General features: G+C 39.4%; 1 protein-coding gene and 1 long non-coding RNA gene across 3 annotated transcripts in view; one reads left to right on the plus strand and one right to left on the minus strand.

Annotated features, from left to right (window-relative positions):
- On the plus strand, window positions 1-6,998 carry LOC310839750. The gene is made up of 2 exons (XR_014561632.1): window positions 1-3,720; window positions 4,233-6,998. It is a non-coding gene; the product is annotated as an uncharacterized lncRNA (long non-coding RNA).
- Window positions 4,564-25,896, minus strand: part of SAR1B (secretion associated Ras related GTPase 1B) — a 26,958-nt gene continuing 5,625 nt past the window's right edge. The window contains exons 2-7 of one of the 2 annotated variants that reach the window (XR_014561604.1): window positions 18,891-18,966; window positions 13,938-14,057; window positions 13,162-13,227; window positions 11,444-11,547; window positions 8,878-10,055; window positions 4,564-8,733 (exon numbers count right to left, since the gene is read on the minus strand). Coding sequence is in view for 1 of the 2 variants with exons in the window: in XM_083728641.1 (XP_083584767.1) it covers window positions 8,317-8,433; window positions 9,924-10,055; window positions 11,444-11,547; window positions 13,162-13,227; window positions 13,938-14,057; window positions 18,891-18,948 (597 nt within the window). In the remaining variant the exon portion in view is untranslated. The remainder of the gene's footprint in view (window positions 8,734-8,877; window positions 10,056-11,443; window positions 11,548-13,161; window positions 13,228-13,937; window positions 14,058-18,890; window positions 18,967-25,896) is intronic. The other variant, XM_083728641.1, reaches the window with a different exon arrangement.

Raw genomic sequence — 25,896 nt, forward strand, 5'->3', positions numbered from 1 at the left:
TGGCATCTTTAGATTATGAGAGCAGGAGAAAAAAATTCCTTTCTAATTTCTCTGCAGCATGTACAGCTTCTCTTCACCCCACCCCTTACTTGCCTTAAAAACACACACACTAATGCTAAAAGGGGTGGCTCTGTGTTTCATGTGAGAATCCCATCCTATTTATACCCTTTGCATCAGCTTGGAATAAGGATATTAAAATTAAATGGATTTCTGGTTATGAAAAAAACTAAAATCCCTTTGCCTTTCAAAAGACTTCCAAGAGGTAGACTCCTATATATTTGCAATATGTTCATATGGATATTGTTTAATGTTTTTGTGGAATTTATTCTCCCCCCCCCCCACCAATAATCAGAAAATACTTTGGGAAATTGCTCACGTTTGATTATTAGCTGAAGTCAGCCACAGTAAAATGAGGGAAGGTCCAGTGTTTATGGGTTGCTGCCACCTAAAGATGGGAAGTAATAAGGACACCCTGGAAAAAAAACTTTAAATAGATTTCTCTGCATTATATCATGTCTTCAACAACAAATGGCCAGCAAAGGGGGGGGGGGGGCTTGCAACTGCAGTGAGGAATTGCCATAGCTTACTTATGCCACTGCTGCCCCCCCCTTCCGAAAGCTGGAGCCAATGTAGCATAAGTGTGGACATGGCATAGCCTATGTGGGCAGCCTCAAATAAGAAGCCAGGAAGTGGAAGAGAAATGGGGTTAATCTGACACTGGGGGAGTTTTTAAGATGCAAGTAGGAAGGAACTAGAGAGACATGAAGAGAAATTTCTCTAGAACTGTGAATATTCCTTCTAGGTATGCAATTAGACAAGAGCTATTTTGCACCAGAGAATTGTCAAGGCTTCAGCTATCTGGTGTAACAGAAGGCAACTGCTTTCCTCAAACAGAAGTGCTTGGGCCTGAACTATTTTCTCACATGTGAAGCTTCTTCACAATATCACTGCCCACAACTGTTAGGTTTTTGAACTTTGAATTTGTCCGCTATTTCCCTCCCAACCACCACCATGTTCCATCCTATCCAGTAATCTTTGGTGCAGATCAGTGGCATAGCATGGGGGGTGCAGGGGGGCGGGCGCAACATCTGGGGGGGGTGCGCTCGCACTTGCAGCTCTCTAAAATCCACGGGTTAGGGGGCGCAAATTACTTGCCTTGCCCCGGGTGCTGACAACCCACACTACGCCACTGGTGCAGTTTGTGTCCCCACTCTGCTCCCACCATAACCACTATTACTAAAAGAACATAATAGATTTGTAATATTTTAGGCAACTCTTACATAGCATAGTGTGCTATGATCTTCGGCAGAGGACCAAAAATTTGGTTTTTAATAATAAATCTCCTTCCTTAAGGCTGTTCTATCTTCCAGTTAACATAAGTGGCACCAGGGGCTTGAACTGGGAATCCTGCAGCTGCTAATTCCACTATTTTTGTTTGCAGTGTTGTAGATTGGGCATGGCTTAAGCCCCAAGACAGAAATAGGGCCTTAGAAGCCTCTGGCTGATACTTCACCTTTTGCCTGAGCAAAGCATTCCATGGCTTTTTTCCAATACTGCCTTTCAGTTTAATTCCCATACCTTCTTTCTATCCATGCTGCTCTTTGCCTCAGATACTAATATCTGTATCCTGCATGTTTGTCCTTTTTCATACTCACCCTTATGAGAGGTTCCCTGCTTAAACAACTCAGGGTCACACCCTTGACTCCTTTCATGTTTTCCTCTAAGCAGACATCAGTTGCTTGTTGAGTTCAGTTTGTCTTTTGTTGTCAGCCCAACCTGGCTGCTAACCATGTTCCCTATGGTTGACTTGGGCAGTATCTTTGATGATAATCAGGAGCACATTTCTGGTTAAAACCTGCTTGGGGCCTGGCCCTTAAGAGTGCAAAGTGCATCATAATGCATTCTATAGCAGAGGCTATCTGTTTAAAAAGTAATAATTACCGGTAAATACTGATTTTAAAATGTCAGTGCACAATATGGAGCTCTTAACAGCAGAAAGATGTTTCTGTCGGGAGGGGGAAGATGGATTGAATATTTAATATTTAAGAATATGAAGAATTATACAGTAAAAGACCATGCGAAAGTTATGAAATTAGCCATTTCACAACTTTCTTGTGGTCTTTCACTGTATAGTTTCTTAGACTATTATTTCCAAATCCCACACCACATTGTAATATTTAAAATCAACAGCAGGTTGTTTTTAGGGGAAAGGCTTGCAGGTACTCCATTTTCAAATTATCAACTTGGTTTGCAAGTTGAACGATACAAGAGAGAGCAACAGAAGTTAGATAATTCACTGTTCAGTTACATAAATTTGAAAGACTGGCTTAAATCACATGACTGTCCCAGTTAGGGATCGGAAATGAGCTAACGGGCAGCACTATAAAGCACTGCTTTTTTATTAAAGCTCAGAACCATAATGCTAAGCTTTGTACTTGGAAGTTGTGCAGCACACCTCAAGTCTGTATCTGGAACCAACTCTGATATACAAATCTTTTAATCTCTTCTCCAGGAATACACTGGAAATAATAGTTGCAGTAAATTTATATTCTGTGCAATCAGACTGTCCTGGTGAATTCTTTTTATCCACTGATTTTGTAGGGCAGCCTTCCTAACAGTTCACATTAGGACTTCCTAATAGGTCAGGTTAGGACTTCAGTAAAAACAACCCATGCAGGATTTCATGTTTACAGTCGTATAAATAGATCTGATAATGCTGTCACATGGGGAAAGATTAGTTTCATTTTCTTGGAATAAAGAGGAGCAGGCAAAGCTCATCTCTGCTGTGGTTATAACACACCCTCTCCTGCTTTTGAAATTTATGTAATGGCAGTGCAGCCATAAGGTATTGGTTTCATCCAGCGCAGATTAAATCTAAATCAAAGGCTACAACTACATTTCCATATATAGAATCAGCTGTTTGATAGTCTACCACTTCCTCTTACTGTACAATGTTGCAGATATTAGGCTATTAACTAGTGTTTCCCAGTATGGGAAAATATTTGAATCGCTAAGCTCCAGAAAAGAGACTCGAGTATCGTCAGTCAGTTATTAAGGACACATTTGAGGAGATGCTGAAATAGGAGTATAAGGTTAGAGAAGGATATGTAAGACAAGAAGGCTGGTGTCCATGACAGTTAAATACTCAGTGCCATTAGCTTATTCCACAGAGTCCCTGGTTTTGAACTGCAGCTTTGATTCCTGGGGTAGACTCCTCTCGGGAAGTTTGCTACGTCACAGTTCCAAACTCCAGCTCCAAACTCCAGCTTAAGCAGAAAGACTACCTATTGAGTGTGAAGTGTTATTAATACAACACTAAGCACAGCTCTCTTGAATTTTTAAAGAAGCACAACACAGGAATTCTCCACTACAGTATTGTCTGTCCACAGTCATTGCATCCAAAGGAAGTGTTCAAACACACACAACAAAAACAGTTCCGCAAACAGTTGAAAAAGAACACTCCAAGGATAAAATTGCTTTTTTCTTTTGCTGACATTCTGCCTTACACGCAGAAACTCAACAGGCTGCTTTCTCCATTGCCTTTTCTGCATTTCACGCCTGTAAATGGAGCCTGGAGATAATTCAGAACCAATAAGGGAGGGTATACAAAAGATCCATTTATTTGGTGCATAGAACATTAATATATAGAAAAAGCTATAGCTAGAGTTTCTCTTAGACCTTCAGGCCTTCCTCTTAGCCTATATTCCCACAATCATTTTAGTCATTAGCAATTAATTCCACATCTTTAAACATGAAACTCAGTGCTTTTCTTCTAGAAAAAAAGGTGCTGGTACTCACCATGAAGTTTTTACAGTAAGTGCCACGATTTTAACCAATGCTTTTCGGGGGGGGGGGGGGAGGTGCCGGTACTGCGTACCCTTGAGGAAAAAAAGCACTGATGAAATTGTAAGACTACAGAATTAGGATGAAGTGTGCATATTTACATAATTTGCCTGACATTCCGAGCACATAATCCAAATTTCATTGAAGCAAAATATAAAGGGTTTCTTTTGGTTTTAAGAGTAGATACAGTTTAATCAAACCGTAAGTCTCTAAATACTGGAAACTCACAGTGGCAATTCTACTTCATAGCCCAATGGGAAGGCACTGTGGATAGAAACTTGGAATCGGATGTAGGAAACCAAGGTACTAATCCCAGAATTTCTCTACTTCATTGCCTCTCTTGTAAATATATATTTATAAGAATTAATGAGAAGCAAACAATTAATGAGAAGCAATTCTAAATCTTAAAAAAACCCCACAAATCTAACCACAATCCACCCACTTTTCTGTCTAGCATTTATTAAGTCAATACTGATAATGCCAAGAAAGACTTATAGTTAAAATATATCAGTATTGTACAGCCAAATGTTAATCCCAGTTTAGTGACTATAATACAGTACAAGGAATCATAGAATTGGGAGGAACTCTGAGGATTGCCTAGTCCAACCCCCAGCAAAGCAGGCATCTCAACAAATATGTATGCTTTAGTCTCACTAATGACAGCGGCATGCACGGGGCACCTGAAACCACGGTAGGAAAAATTAAATTAGACACACTTCATTCATATTAACATTTTATTAGTGAGTTTCTTCCAGCACAGTCTTAAGAGTTACTATCCTTTTAAATGAGTTAGCGAGCCAACTCTGAGTGGCAAAACAAAGTATGAAACACTGCCAACTCCCCCCGCAAAACACAGAAATAATGGCTGAATAACCTTAGGAACTGTCTGCTTTCTGGAAATAAATGCTTAACTTGCTAAATAAACTAAAACTGCCTCATGCTGAAGAAACAAAAGCAGCGGGAGAATAATTCCTTCATCTTTTTCTTTGGCATTTCTACCTAAACCTGTTAACAAAGTCATTTTGTTAACAGGAGAGTGGCTGGTTTGGACAAAACACTAAATTTGTCCTTCCACTTGTTCTCTGGTATGGGAGTTGGTTATCATAACTAGTGGTTATCATTAATGAATACAAACAAGCTTGAACCCTAAACTGTGGTTAATCTAAAACAGAAGCTTTCAATTTCTTCCTCACCATCACACTGGAGAAGGAGAAGAGAGCACACAAGCCCAGGAGGAGTCTAGGCTCATTTTTAAAGCACTAAACCAGGGATAGAGAATGTGTGGTCCTCCAGACATTTTTGGACTCCCCAGCCAGCACGGCAAATGATCAGTGATGATTCGAGTTGTAGGCCAATAGCTGGAGGGCCACAGATTCACCGTCCTGAACTAAACCATAGTTTAGTGTTATGTCCAAACATAACCAGTGTCTGATTTCTCATTCTATAAATACTGGCAAGGTACTCCAAGAGAAGACTGTAAAAACCTAAAGGGAAAAAGGATGATCATATCACATTAAAAACAACAACACTACTAGGATGGAACATGAATTGTCAATACAGGCGTCTACTGATGCTTATCACGTTTGTTATATCCCATGTATCAAGCCTCTGCTTTGCTGCCAGTTGGGGATCCATGAAAGTGCCCCACATGTGAAATTAATTTCTTAATGCCTTGTGTGGAGCAGTCCTGAAATTGGGGTCCTAGGGTGTGAAGAATAATAGGGGCATGTGCTAAAAAACAAAACAAAACCTTACATAATGCTTCTTAAAGTATTAGCCTATTCATTTTAATTCTTAATACCTCTCCCCTACTGTTACAGCTCAGAATGAGACTAATAAGGCATTCCTGCACCATTAAACAACATATCTTGACAGGATAGCGTCTTTCTTCACTAGTGACATGACAGGCCTAGTCTCCAAAATGCTCTTGTCGTCACACCACTATTTGAAAACCCTAGAAAAATGCTTAGGTCACAAGGTGGAAACCTTTAGCTTTTGTATTTCCTTATGCATGTGTGAAATATTATGTGATAATTACACTCATATATGAAGGTCTGCCCAGTCTATCAACTAATAGGATTGTGTGCTCAGTCCATAATTCAGTGATGGGGAAACCTGTGACCCACCAGGTATTGATGGGTTGTAACTCCTATCATCCCTGACCATTCACCACACTGGAGCCCAACAACACCTCATATTTGACTACTGAAAGGATTCCAATGAAAGTCAAGACACCCAGAAAAAGTATCAACAATAATCTGTATAAATGTATTCAAAGCCCTAAATTAACTTTATTGGTACAATACTGGGACTCAGATGGTGATTCAAGCACAAGTGATTCAAGCACAAGTAAATTAAAGAATTACTCTGTCTCTCACCAACAAACCTGGAAGTGTTATATTTTAAAATGAGAAATCAAGAAAAATAATAAACACATGTTAACAGCTATAAGCCATATTTCAAGTTCTTTTGCAACATCTGATATTTAGGCACCTGCTTTCAAAAGCACTACATCGGCCCTCACTTGATTTTAGTGATAGAATTTTTTGTACTTCTTGAAAAGATGTCTTCAATATCTGAAAGCCTTCTAAATAGACAAAGACTCTTCTTTCCATGGAAAAAAATGGAGCACTCACTTTGAACAAGGCTACAGAAGAAATATGCAGATTGAGCAATATGGGAAGTATAACCAAACTGTAAGTTCAGTTCCTCCCTTCCAAGGTATTGTAGAAACTGCAACCTTGTACTGAAGTTGGAGAAATCTTAAAATTCTTAGCAGCCTTTCAAAATTGCAGTCCATTGTTTTCTCTAGGGAATGCCACACAGTTAAACCAGTTTAAAATGGTTTTACTTGCATAGTACAGTGAAAATTAGGTACCAAGTAGCAGCAGCCATACTCGGATATAGGTACATAGAAAAGCTATCCTTGAAGTCTCAACATTATAACAATCTCTGACCATACTTCAAAAATAAGTATTCGATGTATTACATGACATAGGTTAAGTTCGGGTGCCACAATAATTGTTTATTGTGACAGGAAGGAGCCAAGTCCCTGCTCCTCACATGACTCTTACATTAAGGAGGTTACTCTGCCAGGTTACTTTTGTAGGTAGTACCCCAGATCAATCAACTCTGCCAAGAATCTTAAACTATTCCATTTCCTAATACAAAAACCACAACATAGTACCTACTCATGAATGAGGTAACTGCAAAGCTTCTTCTCTGCACGACAGCTATCAATTTCATCAACCCATGAACAGTTCATTAAAGAAAGTATTTTATCATAGCCAAAATGGGCAACTAGGAATCTCCTTCCTAGGGAGTACTGGCTGATAAGAGATAACAAACACTGCATAGCAACTAACAGAATGCACAAACACTTCCAAGAGGAATGAAAACTGCTCAAGGTAGGGGGTATAACAGCTACACTCAGAGCCTCAACCTAGTGAATAAAATCTAGGAAATCTAGGAAAAATTTAGAAAATCCAGAAAAACAAAATCTTGTAGATCTTAAGTGCTGAGTACACTGCCCTATTCCTTGGGCCAATAGACTGCCACCTAAATTATCCATCTTTGCCACATCCAGAAGCTTGTGCAAAACACTGTTCAGCCTATGGATGCAGCAGGGCACAAAGCCTTTCGTTCTTCCTGTGGTTCTTTAAATTCCTGCACGAAATCCAGGCATTCACTAGTACTATGATATAGTGAGATCATGGTACCTCTTGCTGTACAACGTGGAAAACTGTGAATGAATGCTGATATTCAGAAAGCATGGTTAAAATTAATTGGATTAATTCCCAGCAAAAAAGTAATCAGATAAATAAATTTAAAAATCTACAGTGCACTGAAATTATACTGCATTTCAAAAAGCTACCCCACATATTCACATTTTGAGACATCCTTACTAGGTTAAGACACATTAAAATGAAGTATCTCCCATTAAAGATGTCAAGAAACGGGATTTAGTTTTATTGCATGACGTTGCATAAGAAAGTATATTATTGAAAACTGTAAGGCATCATGCAATTATCCGTAAGCTGATTCATTACTATTCTTTGAGAGGTGGTTATACACTCTACATTTATAAAACCAGTTTTGAAAAAAGTACATAAAAATTTAACATGATGAGCATTATATATGACCAACAAGTCTGCAGAGTTGAGCTGTTAAAAACTGCATTAAAAAAAACACCATACCGAGCTAGAAAGTCACGGTCACACAAAAAAGGACTGCAGACAAGAGACAAGCTATGAATCCCAAAAGAAAGTGGTTTTATAGGACTAGAGACTAATGTTACAAGATCCAAATTGACAAACTTGCTTAAAATCCATTTTCAGTCTTTACACTTAAAATTTAACACAATTGATACAATAATAAAAAAAATACGCTATTGTAACCAAAGTCTATTGAGTTCAAGTTATGTACACTGAGAGATCAAATAATGAACAGGCTTGGGATAGTGTGATTTTGGCATTAATCAATGTATTGTGCCATCCAACGAAATCCTTCACCATAGCCTTGCCTCTTTAACACACTGCACATGAAGACTTCTAAGGGTCGGGTGTTCAATTCTTTCACTGAAACATTCCCCTGAAAATGACATAAAAAAGAAGAAAGTGGGTCAATAAATTGAAACTCAATCTTTCCCATTTCTCTGTAGCTTTTGAGTCTCAAGTAGCCAAACTGAATGACTTCCTATCAGCTGAGACCAATATGATGACCGCAACCCTCTTCTGGCCAGTTCTCCAAGCCCTGTTAAAGATCACTACAGTAATCCAACCTAGAAGTTGGGTAGGGGAGCTATAATTGAAAACAATTCGGCCTTATAGTTCTTTTCACCTCTACCCCTCTCTTCTTTGGGACTGTCTTCAACAGTTAACACCAGGCTTCCTCAACCTCGGCCCTCCAGATGTTTTGAGACTAAAATTCCCATCATCCCTGACCACTGGTCCTGCTAGCTAGGGATTATGGGAGTTGCAGGCCAAAAACATCTAGAGGGCTGAGGTTGAGAAAGCCTGGTTAACACACAACTGCCTATTGTTTTGCTTTCTCAATAAAAACTCATTTTCTGGGAAAAGTCAGGTTCCATCTCTGTCCCCCCCCCCCCCTAAGTACCTTACAAGGGCAGTACTGCTGCATGTTTTGGTTCTGTACTAGTTTTGAGGCCTCTCCACTATACTAACAGGATTTCTCGCCTCTAGCAGAATAAAGTGCAGAGAGTTGAACTAGATGACTAACAGGACCCCTTCCAACTTTCAACAATTCTATGATTCCATGAAGACACAACCACTGAGGGAATAGGTTCCCCTAGCGCTAGAAGGCAAGTGTCTTTCTCTCCATTGTCATTCATGTTCACGGAGGGCTTATTTCCTGAGCATAGAAAAGTAGGTTTCAGATGAGTGGGTGGTAACATTTTCAGAAGCCCAAGAAATAATAGAGAAATCTGCTTCTGGTATTCAAACATAAAAGTTGCCTATTGTAAATGACACAACCTGGGTTATAATTATATTTAATTAAAATATTTAAAATAAACTTTGTTTAAAATTGGAACCCTTCGGTTTATTGCTAGAGGCATTAGCAAGAACATTTCACAAGGCAACAATTCAGATTTCCATTAGACAATTAGCTCTAAAAATTCTGTATTATATTAAAAGTACAATTTAACAAAGCCAGCTTGGCTTTATGGTGAACAAGTAATCTGTAAAGGCTTACTTGTTAGTGACTTATTTTAAAAAGGAATCTATGAAGTCCTGTAAGCATCCTTTTAAAAATGTATCTTGAGAACCATATGGAACCGACAAAGAATTACTGTATTTTTCCGTGTACAAGACTAGGTTTTTTCCCCTTAAAATAATGTCAAAAATTAGGGTGGTATCTTATACTCTGGGCCATCTCCCCCCATTTTCTTAAACCTGAGTCCCCCAAAATAGGGGGCGTCTTATACATGGGGGCATCTTAGACGGAAAAATACGGTATATGCAAGCTTTCAGTAAAGCAGACCACAGAAACACTGGGGGGAGAAAATGATAGGTACATTGAAATTATGTATTTTGAAGCAATGGGAACAGGACAATTAATACCTTTCCTGTTGTCTGGCCATACAAACCGAACAGCTCTCGTAGCCCTTCTTCACTGATGGCTTCTGGTCTGTCAATCTTGTTACCAAGAATTAGGATAGGCACGTTAGCAATAGTTTCATCTGTCATAAGTGCCTATGTAGAGAGGAAAGACACATGCGTTAGGTTTTATACATTCACATAAAACATACATGAAGTGAAGCTTCAGAGACTCAATGGAGAAAAGGTGGAGAAAATTTTGACACCTTTAAAAATATTTCATTGAAGGATCTCTCTCACTCTTACATCAAGGCCAAAATATATTCAAAAATAGAGAGAATGGCCACATATTAATCAACCATAACATGGCTTTCCTCCATCAAACTAAACAAAGATTCATTAATTAACTAGGGAAAGAAAATAAAGCTTTACAGAACTGCATATTTAACAAATGTATAAAACCTGTAGAAAGATTCCACTGAGCACATGGATTGATAATATGGGCAGACTAGCTACATACGAACGAATTGCATGTCAATGTAAATTAAGAATGCATAAATATGAAGAAATCTGGAAGGAATATTTAAGTGATAAGGTAGACAGTGGTGGGAAGTAGGGGGAGGAGAGGTGGGGAAATATTGTTTAAAAGGTGTAGTCATAGGTATATCAGTATTCAAATCTGAATTGTCAAATTGCGTTATTAGTGTTATTATGGTTTTTGTTGTATGTGTCTTTTGCAGTTGTTGTTTGTATTGAAAAAATGATTAAATAAATTAAAACACACACAAAACCCCAGTAGAAATACCAAATATGATAGAAAGCTGTGAAAATCAAATGCAACCAGATAATCCAGTGATGGCTTATGCCTAATGAGACTGGTGGGGCAGAAGGAAGGAAGATTAACAGTAGGTGGAGCCAGAGCCAACTAATTCTAGTTTTGTTCCCTTCATCCTATTTTCAGAGTTCTACAAGGACAACCTATAGACCAGGGGTCAGCAACCTTTTTCAGCTGGGGGCCGGTCCACCGTCCCTCAGACCATCTCGTGGGCTGGACTATATTTTGAAAAATAACAATGAACGAATTCCTATGCCCCACAAATAACCCAGAGATGCATTTTAAATAAAAGAACACATTCTACTCATGTAAAAACACGCTGATTCCTGGATCATCCGCGGGCCAGATTGAAAAGGCGATTGGGCCGCATCTGGCCCCTGGGCCTTAGGTTGCCTACCCCTGCTATAGACTAAGGAGAATTAAGCTAACAGGTAGTACCTGGGGTGGTTTTAAATAGGAAGAGCAACACTGGTGGGGCAACGTCCCATTTGCTCTTATGCACCAGTCTCCACCAAGATAACCTTTCCCCAAAAAGTTCTCTTTTTTATTTTTATTTTATTGAGTTGTAGGGTCATATATGATGCTGTAGCCATACAGATGCAATGCCCCCTATCCCTGCAAAATACAGACTCTCCCTCTTTTCCCCATCCATCAAAACGTCACACACTTCACTAGTATTTTACAAATACCAAGTACATTACTAACTCACATCAATTTCTTGCTTTGATTCAGCCAGTCTTTCACGATCTGCACAATCCACCAGAAAGACAATCCCATTGATGGCAGGCAGATAGTTTTTCCACACTCTGCGAGCTAACAAAAGAGAGTTATAAAGGAGCTGCAAGAGGAAATTATCTGTTATTCTTCTAACTCTATTCATAGTAACACCTAATTAAGGAGCAGAAACTTTAAAAAGGGCATTAGGAGATATATTTAAAAGCTTTTTAAAAGCCCACTCTCTTTTGTTCTACAGTGTGAAGTACTGGGTTTAAAACTGAAAAACCATATTACCATATTAATTTTACTGCAAGAAACAGCCTTAATAGCCATAAATCCACTTCTAAACATCTGCTACAGTACATGGCTTGCAGGTTTTAAAAAAGAATGCTAAACTTCGTGGTAGAACTTAAAAAACACAACAAAATGGCTGTATCGCCATTAGAAATATTTATCTCCTAAACACGTGTTTATAGAAGGCAATCTTACTTGGCTACAAGTGATCGTCAAAGAAGAAGATTTATCTCCTAAAAAAATTAAACTACACCCAAGACAAAAACATATTTTCTGTTTCAGCTTCTAATAAATTCTAGAAAATGCCCTCTTTGATCCACTGGATATCCAGTATCCATGCTGAAGTATTTACACACAAAACCAAGAAATATTTGAGGATCAGTTCACTGTAAGGGTGGAGGGTTGTATCCATTGTAGTCATTGTTATTGTGGAACTTCCTCTTTCTCTCCTTTCTTCCAAATCTTTAGAGCCTACCAAATCTGCTCTGGGGGTTCCCCAATCCCACTGGAACAGATTTTGGGGTCACAGGAGTAGGAGAGGAAGGGGGAATTCCATTGCATGAGCCGAAGTTGTTCCAGGAACACAATGAACTGCATTGGATACAACTATCAACTTAAATCCACTTGATCAAATTGCTGCCTTAACCTATTTTTATTGTGTATAATGAAAACAGAGGTGTTTCACAACTTTAAGCTCTCTAAAGAATCAGAGACTAATTAAAGGCACACATTGACTTTTATTTTAGTATTGCATTGAAAATTCAATGCTGCAATAATCCTGGACCTTTTAGAAAATTCTATCACCATAAGTGCAATGCACCGCTTCCGTTCTATTAAGTACAAATATTGCAGTTGAAGCATCCTGTAGCTCATGTCAGTGTGTTGGTTTTTCTTTATCTTAAAGTGGTCAGTGAACGGGGTTGGTTAATTGAAGCTCACAGGTGTATGTTTGCAGTTTGACCTACTTAGCTGCACACCTGTGATCTCTCGACTTTTTGCCTAATTAGAAAGGGAGTTACTCTCTGCACCGAATGCAGGAAGGGATGTGATAGGATAACTGATTATTTGAAAACTGTATTTAAGTTGATCATATGTTTTGTATGCTGCTGGTGAGGAGTGGTGATGGCTTGCAGAGTTTGGCTGTTACATTTTCAATATTAAAACGAAGCAAAGATATTGCGGACAGCCTTTTATTTCTACACTCCAGTCGCTGTGCACACTCTGTGTTGATGAAAAAGTCCAACATCCCACACACCTTACATGTGTATATAACAGACTACAGTAAAAAATTAATAAAATCAGGAATGTTTTCAGAATTGAAAATACACAACCCTCTTGCAATGCAATAACTTTTGATGTGCAACCAAGGAAGCTTAACATGTTAAAAGAAGCCTTCTGTATGTTAGCATCACTTACCTTGGGTATGTCCGCCTAGATCAAAAGTAGTGAAAGTCATACCAGCAATTGTCAGCTCTTCTGCAGCTGCAGAAACAGAAAATACTATTTTTCAAAACCCTATCTTACAGCAAACTCTTCTCTAGTAAAGGTAATAATCATACTGATAAACCATATTGCATTACAGTGGTACCTCAAGTTACAAATGCTTCAGGTTACAAACTCCGCTAACCTGGAAGAGTTACCTCGAGTCGAGAACTTTGCCCCAGGATGAGAACAGAAATTGTGTGCTGACGGACCTCTGGAATGAATTAAGTTCGTTACTAGCGGTACCACTGTATAGAACAAGGTGATGAAACTGACCCTATACATGCTTCCTCAGAAGTAAATGCTACTAATCACCTGCAAGCATGCATAAGGTTGCAGTCTAACTCACACTGAATGGAAGAGTTTATTCTGGTTCCCCATTCCTGATCTAGTTCAATAGTCTACTAAAGTCCTGAGATTTGAAACAGCACTGGGCATATTACAGTGGTACCTTGGGTTACAAACACCTTGGGTTACAAACATTTCGGGTTACAGACTCCGCTAACCTGGAATAGTACCTCGGGTTAAGAACTTTACCTCAGGATGAGAACAGAAATTGCGAGGCGGCGGCACAGCAGCAGTGGGAGGCCCCATTAGCTAAAGTGGTACCTCAGGTTAAGAACAGTTTCAGGTTAAGAACAGACCTCCGGAACGAATTAGGTTCGTAACCAGAGGTACCACTGTAAGAGAGAAAGGATATATTGACTTACTTGCATGTAGTGTGGGGACATGTTGACCCAGTCTGCCATCTTTAAGCATATGTAGGAGAGTCGTTTTCCCAGCATTATCCAAACCAAGGAATACTAGTTTACCAGTTTTTTTGTACAGTCCTGGAAAAGATAAAAGTATTTGATGAGTAAGTACTAATTTCCACAAGTGTCTCATCATAATAGAATGTCTGATGATTAAGTTTTGCCAAATGCTTATTTAGGATGGAACACAACAATTTCCCTATCATCACATAATCTCAAAACATTCTACATATGTAAATACAGCCATGCAAGTATTCAGGATCAGGTTACTCTAGAAAAGATGGAAAGAGGGTGACACCTTTAAGACAGGCTATCATTCTAGCTCAAGTTTATCTGCTAAAACTAAGAGAAGAATGCGGTACAACAAGCGTAGGAGGCTCCATCTAAGATCTCCACAACATTTGGAAGGGATCATAGGTCAGTGACAGAGATATCAAACAGAGATGTGGAAAACCTCTGTTTGATATCTTGGGGAGCCACTGCCAGAGTAGACTATTGAACTAGATCAGGAATAGCGAACCTGCAGCTTTCTGGATGTTGCTTGGCTTCAGTTCCCATCAATTCCAATTTAGCATGGCCAACAGTCAGGAATAATGGGAGTCGAAGTCACTTGGGTATGTATATCTACATTATGAATGTTTGTGTTTTGATCCAGGCAGACATTCTCCTTAGCTGAACAACAAGTCAGCCCTCAGATGTTTCCTAACACATTACTATGATTATAATGCAATTATAGTTATGTTTCTAAAATGCCATTTTTAATTTAAGCCCGTTTGAATAATGAATAATAGAGAATAGGAGTCAACTGAACTGAGTTTTACTGAGCCAACTAGGCTGACCGTGAAAAAAGAAATGAGAAAGGGAAAGCTTCAGAGCTGCACACAAATCTTCAAGCAGAAATTGCAAAGATGAAAAGTGATAAAACATCTGTTGAGTTCTAAAAGTTATTCCTTTCTCAGCGAGTTCTCAGTCAATTACCCCTCCCCCACAGTGCCTATCTCCTTTTCAGAAACATTTAAAATTACTAATCATGTATTCCTCTGAAGGCCTGCAGAATGAAGTCAGTTATGAGTGTGCTTTTCCCTAAATCATAAGAAAATGTAGACTGAAAGGCTAAAAAACAACCTTCCATTAGCATGCATCATCAGAAAATGAATGGAAAATGAATGTGTTTCAGAGCCTAAAATAATACATCTTAGCTTAAAATTCATGCTTTATCCATGTACTGATTTTTTAAGGTGAGTCATAGAATAGTAGAGTTGGAAGGGACCATGAGGGTCATCTAGTCCAACCCCCTGCAATGCAGGAATCTTTTGCCCAATGTGGGGCTCAGGTCCACATCCCTGAGTTTAGGAGTCTCATGCTCTACCGACTGAGCTAACAGGGGTTATTCACTTTTAACAACTTACCCATAAATGGTGAATTTTGACATTTGACTGGGAAGGGCCATAAATCCCAGGTGTCTCCACCTAGGGATGGGAGAGACCTGTACCTGAAACCCTTGAGGGCCATAGAAAATCCTGGACTAGATGAATGGTATAAAGCAGCTTCCTATGTTATCTCTGAGCAGCTGCAGGGGATTTCAGAGAACTCTGCTTACCCAGCAAAATTTCTGAACATCCAGTCTAGGAATAAAAGAAGCTACCTTATACTGTATCAGACCATTGGTCCATCTATAACCAGTGCTGTCTACACCAACTGGCAGTAGGATTGCTTTTTGAACTTTTGCATGCAAAATATGTGCTCGAACCAATGAGCAACAGCCCTTTTTGTGGTTACTGCTGCCCCTGAGGAGGAGGAGGGTTCCCACCACAGGGACCCAATCCTCAGAAGCATGTAAAAGGCAGCAGGTGATGACAGCCACTAATGTTCCTCCTGAGCACCAGGAGGGCAGTGGTGGGAGTTCCCAGGGTGCTTGGGGCCTCAGCTCTGAAAGTCTAGCTAACTTCACAAATGATGCTTTGCACACGTAGACTATCTCTGTGTAAGAATTATGAACACAATACTATTTTAGACAAATTCAGGATGTGATGAAAAGCACCAGCAGACCTTTAGATGAACTCCTGTGTGTCATAAACATAATGATGTGACACATTTGCTTCAAAATTGCAGTGAAGCTCTTCACACTGCTGGTCCTAAATGGTTTATACAATCTATATTTTTAGCTTTTGCTGCCCTGCTCTTCAGTTCAACAGATTCTCAAATCGGCTTATGATGAAATTTAAAATCCACAATGAAAATCAGGAAAACATCACCACTTTTTTTAAAAAGAGAGCAACCACCAAAAGCAGAGCTTTTAAAAAAACCTAATAGCTTTAAAAAGTGGGGGGGGGGGGGGAATAAAAATATTTTTCATCTCTTCTTTCCTCCCCAGACTTGCAACCAGGGAATAATTTAAAAGTGAGGATGCTACCTCAGAAAAGACCTATCCAGGGCCTGCACCACATTTGAGAAGGTCCTTAGCATAGTGCCCTCCAGTGTGCATACAAACACCACCATTTCTGTTTCCCAATGAAAGCTGCCATTTTAGTTCCCCACAATTCCTTGGACCAACACTATGTCAAGGGTGCTCTGGGGCATCCCTAATGGTTGGCCATGCTGGTCGAGACTGATGGGGATTTGGGGGGTGTAAAACCAACTGGAAGGTAACAGGTTCTCTAAAGGTAAAGGTACCCCTGCCCGTCAGGGCCAGTCGTGACCAACTCTAGGGTTGCGCGCTCATCTCGCTCTAGAGGCCGGGAGCCGGCGCCGTCCGAAGACACTTCCGGGTCACGTGGCCAGTGTGACGAAGCTGCAGCTGGCGAGCCAGCACCAGCACCGCACATGGAAACACCATTTACCTTCCCGCTATAAAGCGGTCCCTATTTATCTACTTGCACTTAGGGGTGCTTTCAAACTGCTAGGTTGACAGGAGCTGGGACCGAACGACGGGAGCTCACCCCGCCGTGGGGATTCGAACCGCCGACCTTACGATCAGCAAGTCCTAGGCACTGAGGTTTTACCCACAGCGCCACCCGCGTCCCTAATATTCTCTACCCCTCCCTTAAACTGTATTTGAAAATATACTGGGATTATTTTTTTTAAAAAAAGAATGGATTATAATTCATTCTGTTCCAGACAGTAATGTAACTACTGTATTTTAAACCAACTGTTGTTTCTAAACAGTCTTCAAAGGCAACCCTAAGTACAATGCACTACAGTAATGCAAACAGTGGGGTTGTGCTGTGTTTGCAGATAGTTTTTGAAATATATGTATGTATGTATGTATGTATGTATGTATGCATGCATGCATGTATGTAAAGTTATTCTTCTCAATAAGATGTATTTTCCTCCTTTAGGAGTTTACAAATGCACCATCTTAAACCATTTCAATGTCCAGAGCTGCAATCCCGTGCATCTTTATTTCTGAGCAAGGCAAGCCCCATTACGTAGTTTAAATTTACTTCTGAGTAAGCATGTGTAATCTGCAGTTTAGTGCTGGTTTGTACAATTTATTATGTTTGTCATGCTAGTGAGTAACCTAGATAGCTTTAAGAGGCAGTCTTAAAGAGTTCATCTGTTACAAAAGATCTGCCCCAAGCAAAACTGCAGCTCATAATGATTTGAAGGACAAAGTTCGCTGCTGCTAAGCGTACTATGATACAAAGGTGCCTTTATTGCTGCCAAACTGGACAAAGTCAGAAGGCCTATCAGGGGTGCAGGCAATTCAGCAGGGATAAGAGCATTTTACAATAACCAGTGGCAGTTTCAATCAATTAGAAAAGGTGTGTTCTCTCTTCAGGAAGACTTGCGAACAAGTACATTGTTAAGGCTTCAACAGGCCGCTTTAACATTTTATAGACCAAATTGAAAATGCTACTACATTTTAGTTTTTAATTGAGGCTTTATTACTATCCCCAATTCAAAGTATATATTTGTGGTACAGAAGCTAATTTATAGAGGTAGTGGTCAGTCTGTAATGAGTAGACCATAGTGATTATTAACTAGTGCAGGCTTCCTCAACCTCGGCCCTCCAGATGTTTTGAGACTACAATTCCCATCATTCCTGACCACTGGTCCTGCTAGCTAGGGATCATGGGAGTTGTAGGCCAAAAACATCGGATTGGACAAGATGACCGTTGGGGTCCCTTCCAACTCTACAATTCTATGATAGTACTTAGTCACTTAATTGTACTGCATAGACCAATGGTCCGACTCTGTATAAAGCAGGTTCCTATGATTTTATTAATAGCACAACACGCTTTACAGTTGGCATCTTTCAGAAAAGAAAATCAGCTCTCCGAAGGATGCTGCCCAATTTGGCAGCCGTCAAGCAGCTTCCTTTCTCACATTGCCGACTGAAAGTACTTTGCTTTCCACTCCAGCTTCCCATGTTTTGCAGAGCAAGGGAGAAGAACATGGCACATGGGGTTAGAACAATGCAGTGTATTTCTGTGGCTCCCCTTCCACTGCAACTGCCAGGAGCAGGTTAATTTATTTGTCTAGTAAAGATAGGTTGCACGGTACAGCATAGGCTACGGAAAAATTAAACCAGAAATGGAACATTAGTGAGGTGGACTGCTAGCAGATATGTATCATGACAGTTGATTGTATCCAAGGTCGTCCTTCCATCCACAGACATCTCTCTGATCAGCAGGGGTTTCTTTGAAGGCAAGATGGAGGGAGGTATACTTTGCTGGTTTCCCTTCCCTCCATAGTTCTCTCTGCTCCCCAAACTGGAGGGTCCCACAAGTCTCTGAAACAGATGGGTAATTGAATAGAAAGGGAGAATCTACCCCCCCAATACCTCTCCTGCTTCCATTCATGAAAGCCTTTGCTGGATCAAAGAGCCATCCATGAATATATGGATATAATCAGTGTGATGGAAATGGAAGTAATCAGAATTGTCCATTCCATATGAAGATGTCTTACCTAAAAACTGTAGTACACTACTGAAACCACTGTAAATCCAGTCAAATATAAAGGACATGTCCAAATCTTGCAGGTTCTGAAAGAAATCAAAAGAGAAGCCCCATACATCAAATGGCATTAACACTCTACTGAAATAACATTGAAAATGAATAGAGAAATGTGGAGTACTTGACAGAATTAACATATCCAGAGATAAATCACTTTTATTATTCAGTTGTGAAACCACCAATACTGATGGATTGGAATCTTAAAAACTATTATGGAGCGGTAAACTTTCTGCACAACTAGTTCTTCATGTCCAACAGGGTTTGAAGTGTCATTTTTCAGGTCCTCCATCCCTTGCACTCGGAATAGGTGTGCGAAATAAGAATTTACTTTGATGAAAGTGGTGAAATACAATGCCTTAGAGTTTAACTCTCCTCCCTTCCATATGAAAATTTGGAAGTACTTTTTGTGAATCATAATTTAAATTCATGGCCATTCATGTTTATTTAACTAGGTAAAAGACCCAGCGGAAAACCAGGTCATTTGTTTAGAGTAACTGGCAATGCTAACAAAAACAATTAAGTAGTTCTTCCAGCATAGCATAATCAATTTCATATAATTTTGGGTGAGACATCTCCATTTCAAAATACAAGGAATGTGACCTTCTCCAGCCAGCCAGGTAGCACAAGAAATCACAATATTATTCAAATTAAACTCTACTATTGCAGCTTGATGTGTTGTCTGAAAGTTCTCAGAAAAGTAACCAATAGTGCTGAGTATAACCGCGGGGGGGGGGGGGCATTATGGAAATCATTAAAATTTTCACACACTCTGAAAAAGAGCACTCTTTTTGGCCATTTTTTGCTGGGGCTCCAAATGACACAAAAGCATTCACAGCAGGGTTAAACAACTGATGTATTCCTTCTTCCTCTCCATTCCATATGAAGATAAAGCTAAGGACTTTGTTTGCCTTCTGTAACATCACCAACTAATTAAATTTACATGCTGCAGTGACATCATAGTGGCCACATGAATCATGACTGGCTGGGACTTCAAAAAGAGAACACACAAAATGGTTTTGAATCAGTAGGGCAGCAAATAGGTTCACCACCTAACAGACCCTGAAAGACCATTTTCCATGCCAAAAATATTCACCCCAAAGTGTGTTACAGTAACTAATCAACATTCTGAGCACATCATGGTATAGAATTAAGTCTTAAACAGCCTTCAGCAAAGGGCACATCCTTCGAGCAAACCAAGATAATATCTCTCATTTGGAGGAGCCGGTTTTATTAGTTACAAACTAGGAAGCCTACAGGACTTATAGATTCTTATCTACTGGCCAGTGAACACTTCCCTCCAGTCTTAACTCTTAATTGTTTAGATTGCATGAGATTGGTGTACTTGTATTAGGGTTATACCATCCATCCCTTTCCTGCTGCCATTCATGTTTTGGACTTCTACTCCCATCATGCCAGACCACTGGCCATTTTGGGAATAGTTGTCCAGCACATGTGGAGAGTACCAGGCTGGGCTTATATCTAAAGGGTTTCAATGTAAAACTGGGAGGAAACATAAAAGTACAGCAAGTGTCCCTTTGTTCCTGGAACTCCTGAACCAACAGCAAACCCTGGTCCAGACACACTGCACAAAGCATCTGCATTAGCCATTAAGAGACGAATTGGTATGAGTACAGCCAGGACTGAAAGATCCTTTCACCCTGAATGCGACTAGAAGCAGCACAATTAAAACAGCTGCTGGGGGAGCAGTTCACTATCACCACTGCCGTGTCTTAAGGAAACACGTGGATCCAAGTGACCCTCGCACTCGTATTTCCTTATCACTGCACTGTCCTACTTCCAATCAAAATTAAACATGTCTTCAGCTCCTTGAGTGTTTGCATTTATAGCCTGCTCAGAAACAGATTGCAACACCACCAGGATAATTACTGATCGGGTTCAGTTTCCCTGATGGCACAGGAATCTGTGGTTACAACTTTTTATAAATGTTCACCCCTAACATCTGTGTGGATTGGGTCAGGTGATATGAGTTCAGAGTCCCTTGGCTGTAGTCAAGTGTAATCAAAACTTCAGTGATTCAGAGAAGGCTCCAATGTCCATTTTTTGTGACAAGACAATAGAAACTGCGAGAAAGCCACATAAGAGAAACTTTAAACCTTTCTATCACCTGGTGTTGCAACATGGAGATAGATGGTCAATAGTTTTTTTGAAACAGCCAGAAACTATATCCAGACCGCAAGGACTAGATCCTTATTTTCTCTTTTGAGAACTGCATTGCTCAGTATTGTGCATGAAAAACATTTGAAAGAGGAGAATAAAAACAGTTTATTTTTATTTTTATTTTTTTGTTGTTTGGTTATAGAAAATGAATAATAAGAAGTTTAAAAAAAGAGAGGAGAAAAAACAACTGCTTCCAACTTGCTGCTTTATTTTATTAAAGTCCCTAAAGCTCTCAGATAAACTCTGAACTTCTGAAATACTTTAAATTACCACAAACAAACTGCAAAGGTGACACTCACGTTCTTTCACTCCCAGAAATACCTATATACTGGCCTCTCCCATGAAAATATATACACTCACAGATTTGCAATACATCCACAATAGCCATTGGCCACAAATTTATCCCACTTACCTCATTAATATTAGCTATCTGGAAACATAGACAGGCTGAATAAGAAAAAAAAATCTGTTTTACAACACTTCCTCTCCCTGCTCACCAGGAATAAAATAATAATCACCATAGGTGATCTGGTAGTTTCTCTTTACAAGTCTGGGATAACATCTTACTGATTATGATACAAAGTAGCCAGGGCAAAATTCATCAGTGGATCAAGACCTAAAACAGCTCTATAGGCACTGTTATTAGGAGTGAGGAGCTATGTTTTTCCTAGATTCCTGAAGACTATTATTAATTATCAAAAAACCCCAGAACCTTCTGTTGTTAACATAAAAAGCAAAGATCTATCACATGAAGTGTAACAAGAAAAAACTAATATTAGGACCTATGCTGTGCTTCCCCTTATTAGAAAAAACTGACAACCTGATCCTATGTTTACTCAGAACTAAGTACCACTGACTTTGATATGATTTACTCCCAAGTAAGACTGCATGGGCTTGTGCTGTAAAAGGCTAGGCTAAACTATACAACAACTGATTAGATACAAGATGCATTACAAAGAAAACATTAAGGACAGAACATGCTCATCACATGAACTCCACATTACACAACGGCACGTCTAAAACTGACACTTACATGACTGAAAAGCAAAGGTCAAGAACAAGCAAACACAGCAGTACATAAACGTCATCTGATTTATTTATTGCCTGAACAAAATACCGAACAGGAAAAGCTTCCAAGAGGTTTAGAAAAACTATCTACTCAAGTAACATACAAATCAGTCCACAGGGTGTGATGCAAAATAACTGCTCATATTTCAGAGGTGAAAATAACATGACTCGGCTTTAGGAAGTTGAGCTGGAAGGATCCTTTTGGGTTAAGCAATCTTGTAAATAAAAACAGAGGCCTCTGGAGATTTTATTTAAAGTTACACTAAAATGCAACACACTATATGAGAGAGGAAATTAATATATTGTATTGAAACAAACTATGGAGGGGGAGCACAGTAGAGAAGATACCCAGCATCCAAAGTGGACATTTCTATTGCTAAATGGGAAATTACATATCGTACTGAGAAGCTTGATACTTAAAGGTAGTTTGTTCTTTTATAATTGCTGCCCTATGCTCCTTGCAGAAGGACAGACAAGATAGAAATGATGCAGTAGTAACAACAACAACAACAAACTACAAGACTGAAATTAAATATATCTACCATGGAAAAGAGGAGGGGAAAGAACCATAAAAATGCAATAGTGCAGTACTATTGGCATGTATGATTAAGGATTTTGTCACCAGATATCTTTATATAAAAATCCTGTTTGGGTCTTTCATGCTGAGGCATATTCAAGCCTAACCAAAATAAAAGACATATGCAGTTGTTTGAGGAGAAACACTTAAGATCCCATATGGCATCTCCTGCATGAGGAGTGTCAGAGATTGTGGCACAGACGGAAAGTCCCACCACAGCTTCACCGTTTGTTCATCCAAGTCACTCTAGGTCAAGCAAGAATTCAAACCAGGTCTGGATACTGGGCCCACCCTGGATCTTCCATGCACTTGTAACACTGGCCTCTAGAACAAGTTGTGGAATGGGTGAGGAATCTTCCACACCTCATCACATGAAGTAAACAAAGGGTAAGGGAGGGCATCATTCCTTCCCCCGTTTTGCTGCTGATTACCCATTGCACATTTCAATACTGTATTTGCTAATGTCCTATTCTAATGTCCATTACTATGTGTTTGGTGCAATGTGGCCTCTGCAGTGATGTTTTGAAATATCCAAAGAAATGGATCAGCCTGACCCAGGTTCTTGTGGTTAAAACTCTTCTTTTCAATGAAGCTTGCACAGGTCAGATCGAGTATCAAAACCCCACAAAACACAGCTGGTGTTCTTTATTTCAGAAAGCTATGGCTTTGCCAAATATAAATCAATATACAGCAGTGCTTTTTTGAAAGGTTGATTTCAAATCTCTCACTGCAGGCCAAGGATACTGATGTGATTTGCACACTCCTGCCTGAATACCTATGGCTATGACTACTAAAAACACAGCAAGAGGCAAGTAAATGTTATAGGAAATGATCTAGGAATAGGTGTCCTTTCACAAAGAGTATAATGTTTGTTGCTGCTGCTGCCCACACTCAGCATGGGGTGGCAGAGAGAGGGCAGATGCAAGAAAGTAACATTGCATAAGCATAGCCCACATAACTCTATCCAATGCCCTCTTCCTACACTGCGGTCCTTGAAGTTGACAGTTGTTCTACACTGTCTGCACAAGCACATGGAAACACTTTCCTTCCACTTTAGCATATATGCACCCAAGGTTTTGCCTCGCTCCCTAGCTACCACATTCAGAATGCAGAGTCATTTTTTAGATCTAAACAGCTTTAACCCTACAGGATCTTGGATACATTTTAAAATGCATTCTAAATGCCTTTATATTAGTCCTCGAGAAGAAGGCAGCCCCAGTCCCCACAGCAAATGGTCAAAGACGAGGCAAGAAACATCTGGAGGGCAGCAGATTCCCCCTTTCCCATTCTCGAATAAAGGGATATTTGAAACAGTGGCTTTCTCCAAGGCTAAACATCATAGCTTCCTCCTAGCCAGCTTACAGGATGACAATTCTAAGGTAATTATTTTATAAACGTAGTAAATGATAACTTACTATTTTGGAAATCTCCCTCTCAAAATTATGATAAATAACTAGAAGAGAATTCACTAGATAACAGCAACAGCTTTGTTTTACAATATCAAGTAAAAACTCCTCTAAGAAAAATTACGGAAAGAGTTAACATACAATCTGATTGCACTTTAGCCATTGTACTTTGTGCACCTAGAATTGTAGAAATTCAATCTTCTAGAAACAGCTTGGCAAATGAAAGTTTAAAGTCTACTGTGTGACTCTGCAAGACTCACAGCAGTTTTATTGAACTTTGCATTCTAAGAACTGCCTGTATTTTCAACTAATTTTCTATTGATGATTGAGTTCTATTCAAGTAAAGCAGAAATATATTATGGTCTCTGGAAGCTAAGTAGTATCCAATTACCTTGGAGAACAAGAAAGTTTCCAGATGAAATATTTCCATATAAATCAAAACTGTGATTTAGGTAAGCCTTTTTTCTATGGCTATCTGGTTACAATACAATGTAGTGAAACCTATTAGATGGTCATGCATTATTTGAGAGCTACCAAAGGGTGAGGTAGCACCTTTTATTTGAAAAACAGAAGCTGACCTGAACCTGCAGGCTTCTAATTCTACAAGCTATGCTAAGCATCTTTATGTAACTTCTGTAACTGAATACTGCTTACCAATCTTTGATGTCTCAATAACCAGTTAAGTTTCAGATCTCAAGTAAAATGGAATCCTGGTAAACCTTAACTGCAATTAGTGCTAATGGAGATTTTGGTAGGCTTCAGACTGACAGGGTATGAGCAGTGACAATTCACGCACCAGAACAGAAGAACTGGGAACAGGGGGAGGTATATGACACCCAGCCTGCAATGGCTCACACCCAGTCTCTTAACTATAGTTAAGAAATTGACTACGCCCAAGTTAATGAAATTATATCATGTACACCACTTCTGTTTCCCTCCCTGTCCTCTGTATCAACTTTTCAATTGTAAGCTCCATAGGACAGGGCCCATGCCACTCGTACCTTGCAAATTACTTTTGTGCATTGATGGAGCTATAAACAAACAGTGAGCTCTAACTAGTCCATCTGCACCGTGTGTGTATGTGTCCCCTATGAATGAACATAGTCATAGTGATCTATACCAATGGGGTTCAAATTTCTCAGACCGTCAGTGATCCCATTTCATATTGCTGTTCACAGAATCTCTGCTCATCTTCCATTGAATCCTTGTGTGTTACTGTTTCGACCTAGTCATTGCCCCATATGTGCTGACAGGCCCTCCTAGAACACACACCTCAACCCCTTCACAGCTGCACATTGCAAGGCAATACTAATGATGACAGACAAACTGTCTATCAGGCAGCTCACCCACCACTAATAATCCTATCACTGTGGAGCTACCATGCTTTTATGGAATTCCAAAGTTTTGTGAACACAGTTTGAAAACTGCCACTCTATTATTGAAGGGCAATTCCGTAGTGACCAATATAACATCTGGAATCTTATGTACATAACATTTGTGTTTTAGCTACTTTTATTTGAACTCTAATTAACATTAAACTATTTGTGTGGTAACTTTATTGATCTTCCCTCCAAAACAAAACCAGTATTTTTAATTTAAATACTTCCTTTTTCTTGTTTTTTTTTAAAAGATGTAACCAACATGACAATCTTGCAACCTTAAGAATTTACCTATAACTTTAATAATGTTATTGTCTTTAAAAAAAAACCAATCAAAAAAAGAAATCCATC

The sequence above is a fragment of the Podarcis gaigeae genome (assembly GCF_964106915.1).
Source record: "Podarcis gaigeae genome assembly, chromosome: 2".
NCBI classification, from domain to species: domain Eukaryota; kingdom Metazoa; phylum Chordata; class Lepidosauria; order Squamata; family Lacertidae; genus Podarcis; species Podarcis gaigeae.